This window comes from Pseudorca crassidens, chromosome 14, assembly GCF_039906515.1.
Source record: "Pseudorca crassidens isolate mPseCra1 chromosome 14, mPseCra1.hap1, whole genome shotgun sequence".
Lineage (NCBI taxonomy): Eukaryota > Metazoa > Chordata > Mammalia > Artiodactyla > Delphinidae > Pseudorca > Pseudorca crassidens.
The window spans coordinates 38,365,884-38,379,361 of NC_090309.1; the positions used below are offsets into that span (position 1 = coordinate 38,365,884).

The window sequence follows — 13,478 nt, forward strand, 5'->3', positions numbered from 1 at the left end:
CACAATGTATCACTGAGGGTTAATACACATATAAGCAATCAGTCAAGTATGGGAATACTTTTATCTACTTTGTGATGAAAAGGAAAGCAGCATTTCAATTTCACTCTCATTAAGGCATTGCAATGTTCTTTTATAATATCGAAGCAGTACGTCAACAATCTCAGAGGCAGGAAAGGGTAATGGTTAAAAAAATTTTAAATCAAAATAGCTGCAAACATTTTAAACAGAGAAAATACACTTGCTAAGGATTTCATAAAATAAAGTAAGATATTAAGAAATTAATTAGAGTTTTCTTTTCTATAGTTAATTTTTTAAATGCAGTTTAACCCCCTTTGGGGAAGGGAACTATTTCAAAGGGTTCATTTTTGCACCCACCCCTGTCAAAGAAGGTCAGAAACACTCAAGTATAAAGTCACTGCACTGCTGTGACACAAATAGTTTCTGCGGCTAAAATCAAACAAAGACCAATTAAACTAATCATAACGTTCCAGTGAACACAAGGAAGCTCACCTGGTATTTCTGGACTTCTTTCGTGAATTTTCAAATCTACTCAGTTCTTGGTATTATAATTACCTTGACCAAAATACTGTGAAATTACTGCTCTGATCTACTAATGGCTGCAAAAATCAAGTCGTTGTGGTTTCATGCCAAGGGGCCATAGCAAGGTGGCGCAATGATTTCTGACACAGAAGACAACTTCTAAAAACTCAAAAGGGAAAATTAACGGGATGTGGTTTACATTGCCAAAGACTGTTCATTAATTACCAATTTAATCACTGCTGGAGGCATGACATTACAAAAATCTGGCTGAAAGTTCTAATAGATTATGAAGACCACCTAAGAAGAGTGACCAAGAAATGTACAAAACAATTAATACTGTTTCACTGCTATCAAAGACACTCAGATTATTTTACATCAAGTGAAGCAAAGGAATTAGGAGCTTCACAGTGCCACCACTAGGAACCTTAAATACAATAGCACACAATTAGTAATGCACATGTGACTTTTCGTTCAAAGCATATATCCTTGGGAAAGCCAGAACATGATAAGGAGAACAAAAGAAACATTAAAAAATGAAATGAATAAAGATTTAAACTCTACCCTTGTGCATACTGAGCAATAACAGAATAGGCAATACAAAATATAGCTCTTAGTAACGGTGATATCATCCTGGGATGTTCAACACTGCACTGAACAGCCATATGGAAAATGTCTATGGCCATTAATAGTCGCATAAAAGGAGTGTTCCTGATGCTAAAATACCTAGCCCTAGATTCATGTATTCATGGCAATCTCAAATAAATAAGACTTTTGAGACTAGGGGTTTGTGGCCACATAATAGAAAAGATGCTTGAGTTTTCTCCCCCAACAATGCTAGTGTTTTGTGTGACTTTGAAGATATGCGAGCAAGCTAACAATATGTTTTCTAAGAAGTCTAGTAGCCATTGTTAGGATAGTAGGCTTCAAATCAACTTAAATTTAGACATAATAGATAAACTATTATTTAAATCATAATGAATAAAAACCACTGCTATGTACAGAGGCATTTATGTCGAATACAGAAGTACATTGGCATTCTTCTCCTATAAAATGCAACTATAAAAAAGATTAAGCTATATATTTAAAGTGTCTTACTGGTCTGAAACGGATTATGTACATTAAATCTTCTATCAATTGTGTTGGTGTAAGAAATAAGGAATATATTTTCATCTCTGTGCCCTGGGTGTAGACATTCAAGTTCATACAGAGAATAAAAATCTGTAAATAAGACAAATTCTTACTCTCTGTTATTAGAGGTTTTAGATTTCTTTTTATAATAACTGATGTTCTTTTAAAATTACAAGTGCAAAGTTACCTACTTCTTCCTAGTAATAGAACTATATGTAATCAGGAAAAATAAAAATTTTAGCTTGACCTTAACTTTAAAGTTTGATTCCTAGAGGCTAGCCATTTAAATGTAACACAGCCGATCTTCATAAACATATAAGCATAATCTTACATACATTTTTACGATGAGACATACTTGGGACACATATATATATATGAAAACTACGGGAAAAGTTTCTTTCAGAGATAGATGATATGATGATATTTAGTGTTTTTTACCAGTTGGATGGTAACTGCTTCTTTGATTATATGGAAAAGATCTAGTGATCTTATCTAAATCTGCTACAATTATCAGCACAACGGACTAGTCCCATTTAAATCAATATTTTCCAATTAACATCAAAAGTACAAGGTTGATGTCCCACCCCTTCGTATCAACAAAATACCTGTTAAAGGTTTAATTCGCAAAAGAGCGGCTTGCATTCTTACCAAATAAGCCCTTTGGATTCACTGCTAATGACCAGTAAAAAAAAAAAAGTCACTGTATCTTTCTTTGATTGCTGATCTTTGTAGTTAACTAAGGACTGACCAAACTGAAATTCCTTTCCCATATACACAGTTTTCTTTAGAGGATTCAAATATTACTGCAAACCTTTAAAGACAGATATTACAAACCTTTCAGGACTTGCTGCTAACTTGCAGTTTGATCCTGCTAAGTGAGGGTGGACTCCTATGCCAATTAATTGTAATGGGTCACTCACTATGTTTGCAGATTAAATATCAGACAAAAAACTTCAAGTCTGGATTATAATAATGTTGTGATTTTTTGGCTGATTTTTCTTTTAAAAAATATTCCAGGGCTTCCCTGGTGGCGCAGTGGTTGAGAGTCTGCCTGCCGATGCAGGGGACACGGGTTCGTGCCCCAGTCCGGGAAGATCCCACATGACGCAAGTGGCTGGGCCCGTGAGCGTCCGGAGCCTGTGCTCCGCAACGGGAGAGGCCACAACAGTGAGAGGCCCGCGTACCGCCAAAAAAAAAACAAAAACAAAACAAAACAAAACAAAATTCCTGGTATCTAACAACTATATGCAAAGCATATTCTTATGTTACATAATTTATGATTGAAAAAATGAAAAACATATTTATAAATTCACTGTTAAGTGATTAAACTAGATTGAAGACTCATTCCCAATTCTCTTTTTAGACTTTCTATTTATAAAATAGATTTCATTCTTTCTTAAAAACGAAAAGGTATAATTAAACCTATATAGCATCCTTCTTCTGATAGGTTCAAAGTGCTTCATATCCTAATAGCAATTCCAAGGAGTGTGGGTAGCAGGATTGTCACTCCTTATTCTTAGAGTGTACTGATCCTAAACTTTAGTATATCAAATGCAAACATGTCTTTCAGCTATTTATTATAATTACATGAGTATAACTAAATGTCATGGTGGATTTATTAAATGTATTTTTTTAAAAAAGCAACTATATTCGAATGTAAAGTAATAAGCAAAAGAGTCTGAAATAGACTAGCTTCTTAAATTCTATTTATGCATTTCTTGGGGAAAAAGTGTGAGAATTGAGTAATAAAGAAAGCGAGAGAGAGACATGGACATATATACACTACCAAACGTAAGGTAGATAGCTAGTGGGAAGCAGCCGCATAGCACAGGGATATCAACTAGGTGCTTTGTGACCGTCTGGAGGGGTGGGATGGGGAGGGTGGGAGGCAGGGAGACGCGGGAGGGAAGAGATATGGGAACATATATATATGTATAACTGATTCACTTTGTTATAAAGCAGAAACTAGCACACCATTGTAAAGCGATTATACCCCAATAAAGATATTAAAAAAAAAAAGATATTAAAAAAAAAAAGGAAATATTTTCTTGAAAAAAGTTATTACATTTTTCTCAGAGTTTAAGTTTAAATATATTATACAGTCAAGGAAGCTCCTTTGGCTATATAATGGCTAGATTGTTGAACCTGTCAAACCCTTCAGTTGTACTTTGAAAAAAGTTATTTTAAGTATACGTGAAAAATAATGAACAAAACAAATATCACACCTAAAATTTATATTAGTAAAATGTAAAATGAAAATCTCAAAAGGAATAGGAAGCAAAGAAATAGAAATCACAGAGCTCAGAGCAATGAAATCTGTCTCCTATAGAAAACTAATTTCAGAAAACACCTGAAACAGGTTAAACAAATGTTTAAAGGCACAGAGATACAAATGAATAATGTAAACTACTTTCCCTAAAAAAGATCTAAATTCATCATGTACTTGCAGCAAGTTCTCATTAAAACACGCAATGGTAATCTTGACAAAAATTAAGAAAAATTATAAGGTTTACAGTATCTGTGTTTGTAAGTTCCCTTTTAAGAGAAATTACAGCTCAAATATTTTCCGAAGATTACTTAAGTAGAGTCTGTACATGAGGATCCACAAGATAGTATTACCAAGAGTTGTCTTCAGTGTCTTAGAAATTGTTTCCTAGCCTTCCAGCATAAAGCTATACTAATTTATATGAGGGAATGTTTGCTTAGAGTGATGTGATTCAAGGCAGAGCTGGGAGCTGAACTCTAATGAGAGATCCCAGAGTATAGGAAGAGTAGGTATGTGTAAGAATTTGGTGTGTACACACCATAACAAAGCAAGGTATCAAAATGTAGGATACAAGAATAGGAAGAAAAGGATGATACAGGGAACCTCGAGCCCCCAAGTGGCAAATGTCATCTCTGTAACTGATCTGAGAAAGGGGAACCCTTTAACTTTCTCTGACCAATGATAATCAGTTCTGCTGTAAAGACCTTCAGAGTCAGTTTTTTTCCCTGTTTACCAAGAAACTCCTTATAGCAACCCCAAGTTTTCATATTTAAGCTCATGTTTTTCTTAGCTGACACTCAGAAGATATGAAAAATAGACTGTCACTATTCCCTCCCTTAACTTATTCATTGAACAAACATTTACTTAATATTAATACTTGGTGCTGGGGATACAAGGTTCTTGTACTTTGAATAGCTCACAGTTGAGGGAGAGAGAGATGTATAATTAGATAATTATATGGGAAATGTGGCAGTAGTAATATGTACAATATATTAGAAAAAGATACAGGAAGGAGAATTAACTTTGCTGCTAGGAGCCATGACAGAGGTACTCACAGAAGAAGTTATTTTCCTAACAAGGGAAGACAGGCATTTCAGGGAGAACAGCAAATGCTTGATACAGGAACGAAAGAGTATGCCACATTCTAAGCAACTTAGTTGAGTTAGACTGTAGAGTGAATAATGGGAGAGAGGTGAGAAATGAGGCTAGAAAGGGAAGGGGCAGGATTTGCAAGAACTTTTTATATGAGGCCATTTTGAGTAGTTTGGAACTTATTCTCTTGGGTAAGCGGGAGAAAGAATCTGAGCCTTCATATACTCAAATTACTACTTAAACTATTTCACAGTCCTCTCTTTATATTTCATAAGCCTGTCTTTCCTTAAAAGTAGACCTTCGCTTTCAATCCTTTAACACTTCCCTGAATCCTCTGTAAGTTCTCTCTCTCAGCCCAGAACTAGATACAAACTAGATACCTCAAAAGCGGTTAACATGTACAGAGCAGACGGACATTGTCCCATGCAATTATACTTCTATTTAAGAACTCTAACATCAATTATTAAAATAGCTCTACTCATTCTTCCTGGTATTCATCAGAAGGTCCTAGATTAGCTGTATAGAAACGAAGTTTAGAAGGATAAGAGATAGAAATTGCTGAAGAAGTCCTATATCAGCAGTCTCCTAAGAGTAACTAAGCTCTTCGGTAAACTCTTGAAGATTTAAGGTCAGTGACTCATTTATTCAAGACTTGGGGTCACTCCTGGGTACCAACTTTTTTTTTTTTTTCTCACTCTTGGGAACTCTCAGTTAAACTAAGAACACAAAAAGCCGTGGGTACCTGCGGGTATATATATATCTCTCCCTGCCAGCAACTAGACTCTTAGTACCAAAGGATACATTATAAACGCAAGATAATTTATAATGAATTTAAAAATAAGGGCATGGTAAATTAAGGCTCAAATTAAAGAGCATAAGGAAGTGAAAATAGTAGCAGCAGTTCACTAAATTAGATGCCAGATTTTTTTTTTCTTAGTTAAGCCTGCTTTTTATTTACCAGAAGTCTTTTGATCTCTCCAGAGTGAAAGGGATGCTGACACTGAAGTGGGGATGGCATTAGTCATGGTTCCCTTACCCACTCCACCGTGGACACCAATTAATTTGAATGTCACACAGGAGAAAAAAATTTTCTTTGCCTCCATATCACAAATGGAAAAACAGATTTAGAGAGATTAAATAATTTCTACTTTTAGTATCACTTAACTCATATTCAGTTGCTCCAGAGATGAAATTTGGTATCTTCCCTTTTAATTTTGTCAGCCAAGTTGGCCATACTACTTTTCCAAAATATGGACAGTACTACGAAATAACTCAAACCTGTATGTACAAGAGCTACCAGAAATGATAAAGAAAATGATCAAATTAAGAAAACTACCATATCATTGGAAAAGCTATCAACCTGATTATAAAGTTGCATACTAAACTGAAAATCTGAAAAGCAATGGCAAGGTCTAACTTCTTTTGTGAAACGGGAGTTACCTGATATTTTACATTTTCTTTCTTAAATCATTTCAATATTAGCTATAAGGCCCACAGAGTAACAAATGTCAAAACTAGAGCAACAGTCCCAGAATGTACTATTTAGGTCATGGAACTGATGTTCTTCCCAACACATCTATATACGGCTTGACTTATCTGAAAAATGAGCAACAGTAGAATGCGCAAGAGAGTTTTTAAAGTGAGCTTAAACTATAACTGAGAAGAGGCTACAACAATATCTTCCATGCCACACATTCTTCTTACAATGTGGTGGGGTCTATGTCTCTGCTACTTAAACCTGGGTGTGGCTTTGTGTCTCCTCAGGTCAACAGTATGGCAAAGGTGACTTTTAAAGCTAGATCATAAGAATGCATAAGAGAGTTCACTTTACTCTCTTGGGACACTCGCTGTTAGACCCAGCCACCATGCTGTGAGGAAGCCCAAACTAGCCCAAGTAGAGAAACCATATGGAGAGGCCACATGTAGGTGTTCCAACTGACAGCATAGTTCCTAGAAGAAAACCAGCCCCTGACAACATGCAACAGAAATAAAACATTCCCCCAGTGTCCTATCCTAAGGCCTAATTTATAGAATCTGTAAGCAAAATAAAATGGTTATTTTATGCCAATAGGTTTTCAGTGTTTTATAATGTAGCAAAAGATAACCTGAAAGAGGAAGGGTAGGGAAAATATCTTTGGGACTGTTTGAAGCATAGTTTCATAAGCAGTAGGGTACAACTTTGCGTAAGTGGGAAACAAATGCAATAAAGTAAGCAAATGTCTTCTCAATGTGAACAGAATTGATAGTATTGAATTCGCCATTTATTCCACACCTAAGCACAAACAAATATCATCAACTGTAAAAGTGAATAGTTCTTTCTACATCTCTTCTTAAAACACACACACACACACACACACACACACACACACACACACACACACACACCCTTAGAGATACTGAAACACAACATTAGTTTAAATGAAACAGCTTTATGGTCAAGTACATTTGGGTATGCTAAGAAAACAATCTATTAAAAACATCCTTTTTGGATACCAAAAATTTCCCTAGTTTAAAATATTTATCTAAACATGACATATTTTTAAAAGAGAGAATAAAGGGAAAAAACTCTGTAAGCCATTTGTTATATTACCCTTCAGGATAAATTTTTTTTTTTTGCGGTATGCGTGCCTCTCACTGTTGTGGCCTCTCCCGTTGCGGAGCACAGGCTCTGGATGCGCAGGCTCAGTGGCCATGGCTCACGGGCCCAGCGGCTCCGCGGCATGTGGGATCTTCCCGGACCTGGGCACAAACCCATGTCCCCTGCATTGGCAGGTGGACTCTCAACCACTGCGCCACCAGGGAAGCCCGAGATAAATATTAATATTTTGATTATTTTCCTTCCTGAACTTTACAATGCATATATAAAAACACAGTCTTTCAAAATGGAGTTCGTATGCCATATGCTATTTTATATCTTTCTTTTTGTACAAAATGACACTGTGCACATTTCCCTATGTCCTTTCAATATTCTTTCAAAACATTATTGAATAATTTTCAATAGCTACATAACAAGTATATATATTTGTTGTAATTCATTTGATCATTCCCCTAGTCTGAGTGACTGCCATTCCGTTACTTTTGCTATTATAAATAACTATGTGATGAAAACCTGCATATTGATCTTTGTTAGTGGAATTATTGGATAAAATGGAATGAGCATTTCTTAATGAAGTTTACTTGGTTTCCAGAAAGATGTGGCAAGTAACATGCCACCAGCAGTATTATCCAACTCGATGAAACATCACTAACATCATGTTTCTTAAAATCCAAGTTATATATTTTACAGATACAGTAAGATGTCACAGACATAGAATATGTGATGTTTTAGTAGTTAACTTATGATACTGAATTCACACTAATGTAATTTAGCTAAAAGTTTAAGTTTTATTTGGGAAATTAGAAGTGCAAGCAAAATTACTGGTGCCTTAAAAAGAAGAGATGACCAATAAAATATGTGTTGACAGTTTAAAGTAATAAATGAATAAATTGAATGAAAAAACAAACAGCCTTAAAAATCAGGATACTTGAATTCTAAGCCTAGTTTGCCACTGTTTGCAACCCTAGGTAAATTTAAACACCCTTTCCTAACTCGTTTTCTTAACCTCTACAATGGATACAACAGTAATATCTATTCCTACTTCACAAGGATTTCAGAAAAATAAACAAGAAGGAAATAAAACATAATGCTTTAAAAACATACTCTCTGAAGTCAAATTGTCTAGGTTCAATTCTTGGCTCTGTTACTTATAGGCTGTGTGACCATGGGCAACTCATTAATTTGTATGTCAGTTTTCTCAACTATAAAACAGAGATTATACTTAACTCATATAATTGTTGTGAAGATTAAACAAGAAAATCCACAAGAAAGCACTTTGAATCCTGCTTGATACATGGTAAGTGCTCATAAACATTAGATGACAATTATTAATATATGTAAAATTTACACATAGGTAAAATAATGGCTTTTTAAGATCTACTTGGCAGATCATTTAAATCTCAGGTGTTCTAAATTTAAAATCAACACACTTGAAAAATATAGAGCTATAAATTTTCCATAATTTTTAGAGCCTGAAAGAACTATGAAACAAAATTTATCACAAATAAAATATAATATCAACAAAATAACTCTCTTTTTAAAGAGAATATTCTCTCTGTGGCTATTTACTTAACTGGATCCTTCTCTCCCATCAAGTCTTAGTTCAAATGTCCCTTCCTCAAGTCACTCGTACCTACTCAAATTATCCTCTACTATATCATGTAGTTTTCACAGTCTGTAGTTAACTTATTTATTCATTATTACCAGTCTCTTCCCACCAAAATGTAAATTCCATGAGAGAAGAGGCTTTGTCTTGTCTTTTCTTTTTTTTGCGGGGGGCGGGATCTTATTTCCCTCATCTGCGTTCGAACCTGCACCCCCTGCAGTGGAAGTGTGAAGTCTTAACCACTGGACCACTAGGGAAGTCCCCGAAACTTAGTCTTTTCTATCTCTACAAAAATACTAATTTCTGACACTCAATAAATATCTGACTGAACCAACAAATTGATGATATAATAGATGGCTAGGCACTGAAAGAGCTGGTATAAAGACTACAAAATTTCTTCCTCAGAAAAAATGGCCATCTAGATTAGCATTTCTCAAGGATTTTTATCATGACCCACAATTAAAAATACATTTTATATCAAGATCCAGTAAGCACACATACCCACGTAACTAAAACAAGTCTCACACAAAAGTACTATGATGTGTGATAAATTCTGATATTTTCGATTTCATTTAGATATTCTATTCCTTTTCATTGAAAATAAAATTACTGTGGCCCACTACACTGATTTTATATCACATTACTGTGTAAAGACTTGAAGTCTGTATATTGTACAGCACAGGAAATATAGCCAATATTTCACAATAATTTTAAATGGAGTACAGTCTATAAAATATTGAATTACTACGTTGTACACCTGAAATTAATATAATATTGTAAATCAACTATACTTCACTTAAAGAAAAACAAAATAATAATAAATAAAGAAAAAAAAAGACAAAGTCTGAAAAACAGTGGTCAAGTTCAGAGGTTATTCTCTGAAAGGCATTAAAAAAAGTATGCGTGGGAAGGAAGAAATAAAACTGCCTTTGTTCATAGATGTCATGATTATCTTATGTAGGAAATCTGAAAGAATTGAAGGAAAAAAAAAAAAAAGAAGCCAAACCTCTCCTGGAACTAATAAGCAATTATAGCAAGGTTGTAAGATACAAGGTTAACATGCAAAAGTCAATTGCTTTCCTATATACCAGAAATGAACAAGTAGAATTTGAAATTAAAAACATAATCCTACTTACATTTGCACCCCCAAAATGAATGTCTGTGACATAGGACAAAAGCAACACAATGGAGCAAAGATCATCTTTTCAACAAATGGTGCTGGAACAACCAGACATGCACATGCAAAAAAATAAATCTAGACACAGACCTTACACCTTTCACAAAATTTAACTCAAAATGGATCACAGACCTAAATGTAAAACACAATACTGTAAAACTCCTAGAAGATAACACAGGAGAAAACCTAAATGACCTTGAGTATGGTGATTCCTTTTTGATATAACGCCAAAGGCACGACCCATGAAAGAACTAATGGTTAAACTGGGTTTCATTAAAATTTAAAACTTCTGCTCTGTGCTTCCCTGGTGGCATAATGGTTAAGAATCCGCCTGCCAATGCAGGGGACAGGGGTTTGAGCCCTGGTCGGGGAAGATCCCACATGCCGCGGAGCAGCTAAGCCCGTGCGCCACAACTACTGAGCTTGCGCTCTAGAGCCCACGAGTCACGACTACTGAGCCCACGCACCTAGAGCCCATGCTCCACAACAAGAGAAGCCACCGCGATGAGAAGCCCACGCACTGCAACAAAGAGTAGCCTCTGCTCGCCGCAACTAGAGAAAGCCTGCGCACGGCAATGAAGACCCAATGCAGCCAAAAATTTTAAAACATGAATTAATTAATTAAAAAAAAACTGCAAAAAAAAACCCCTTCTGCTCTGTGAAACACAATGTAGAGAGAATAAGAAGACAAGCCACAGTCAGGGAGAAAATATTTGCAAAGATACAACTGATAAAAGACTGGTATCCAAAAGAAACAAAGAACTCTTTAAACTCAGCAGTAAGAAAACAACCGGATTAAAAAATGGGCCAATGATCTTAAGAGACACCTCTCCAAAGAAGATATACAGATGGCATATAAGTATATATAAAGATGTTCCACATCATATATTATCAGCAAAATGCAAATTAAAACAATGAGACACCACTACACACCTATTAGAATGGCTAAAATCCAGAACACTGACAACATCCAATGCTGGCGAGAATGTAAAACACAAGAATTCTCATTCATTGCTGGTGGGAATGAAAAATGGTACACCTACTTTGGAAGACAGTTTGGTGATTTCTTACAAAAGTAAACATACTCTTACCATAAGGTCCAGCAAACGTCCTTGTATTTACCCAAAGGAGCTGAAAACTTAAGTCCACATAAAAACCTTCATGTAAAAAAAAAAAAAAAAAAAAACCTTCATGTAGATGACTATAGCAGCTTTATTCATGATTGCCAAAACTTGGAAGCAACCAAGATGCATTTCCGTAGGTGAATGGATAAACTGTGGTACCTCCAGACAATGGAATATTATTCAGCATTAAAAAGAAATGAGCTATCAAATCATGAAAAGACATGGAGGAACCTTAAATGCATATTACTAAGTGAAAAGAAGCCATATCAGAAAAGGCAACATACTACGGTTCCAAATATATGACATTCTGGAAAAGGTAAAATTATGAAGAAAATAAAATTATCAGGTTCCCAGAGGTTGGGGATGAAGGGAGAGATAAATGGGTGAAACACAAAGAATTCCTAGGGCAGTGAAAATACTCTGTATGATATTATAAAGATGGATACGTGTCATTATACATTTGTCTAAACTCATAGAATGTACACCAAGAGTGAACCATAATGTAAACTACAGACTTTGGGTAATAATGATGTGTCAATGTAGGTTCACAGTTTTAACAAATGTACCACCCTGGCAGGGCATGTTATTAAGGAGGGAGGCTACGCATGTGTGGGTTGAGAGGGTATATGAGAAATCTCTGTACCTTCCCCTCAATTCTGTTAACTTAAAACTGCTCTAAAAAAATAAAATCTTAATTAAAAAAAAAAGAACATGCAGTTTTATGTATATGTAAAATTGGGGGTAGGGCAGGGTTGTCATAATTTTCAGATTCATGAAGAGGTTCATGTCCCCCTAAATCTAAATCTATTACTATATGTTCGTTATTATCTGTGAGGCACTACACAAAAATATGTATAAAAATATGGCTTAACATAGGGATGGCAGTATATGATAGGAAAGAGGATGGACTCTGGAGTCTGGTAAGTCTTGGGTTCAAATCCTAAATTCATCATTTATCGACTACAACCTTGTACATATTATCTTACCTATCAGCTTCAGTTTTCTTATCTAAAAAGGAGTTTTTATATCTACTTCATGAGGTTAGGTAAAATAAAAATTATGTAAAACATCCATTATAGTGCCTGGAATATATGCTAAGTATTGCGCTGGCCAAAAAGTTCATTTGGGTCTTATGGAAAAACCTGAAAGAACTTTCTGGCCAACCCAATATTTCAATAAATTGTAGGCATCATTGTTATATTCTAATGTTTCCAACAAAATTAACTTCCATTGACAAAATACAATCCTAAGCAAAGTACAACTAAATTACAAAGGGTAAATTAACAAAAAAACAGATTATTCATGTATATGTGGAAATTATATTCCAGGATCTTACTTTTTCTAACAGCTAATACTGCTGTGCAGGAATAATTACAACCTGCTCCTCCAAGTATGGATTTATCAGTTCAAAGAAAGTACCAAGTACCCACAGTATACACAGTCTGTGGAAAAATAATTTATCAAAAATATAAATAAGTTACTCTTATTTACACCCCCAGGATTACAATGAACAATGTATGTTTTTTTTAACCAATGTTCCTCACATCACTTAGCTGTCTGTTGCAGAGCGGTGTGGCTGCGTTGGTATTCTGCTTATTCCCTGCCTTTAAAGCTGCATCTCTTCTTGCTTGCTCAAGCAGAACTCTTGCTCTTTCTTTGAGTTCTTCTTGTCTGGATAACATTCGATGCTTAAAAACAAAGATACAGAATTAGAAGCCAAAACAAACAAACAAAACTCCCAAAAACCCATGTAATCCATTTTTGTAAACTAATCAATAGTTATACAATTCGTCAAAATAATAGTGGTCAGGAATAAGATTGTAGTTTTATGAGATTACCCATAGAAAATATTAATGTTGACTAGAAACTGTGGAATGAATACATATATCTTGACTAAAAGGAACTATACCTTTACTGGCTAAAACTGGGTTAAATTTAATTACATTTTC

General features: G+C 35.0%; 1 protein-coding gene across 8 annotated transcripts in view; it reads right to left on the bottom strand.

The window, feature by feature from the left end:
• EHBP1 (EH domain binding protein 1) overlaps positions 1 to 13,478 on the bottom strand; it is a 344,818-nt gene that overhangs the window by 75,346 nt on the left and 255,994 nt on the right. For 7 of the 8 annotated variants that reach the window (XM_067704925.1, XM_067704931.1, XM_067704927.1 and 4 more), the window contains one exon: positions 13,074 to 13,217. The exons of the other annotated variant lie outside the window; for it this stretch is intronic. In XM_067704925.1, the coding sequence (XP_067561026.1) occupies positions 13,074 to 13,217 (144 nt within the window). The remainder of the gene's footprint in view (positions 1 to 13,073; positions 13,218 to 13,478) is intronic. 8 annotated transcript variants of the gene reach the window in all.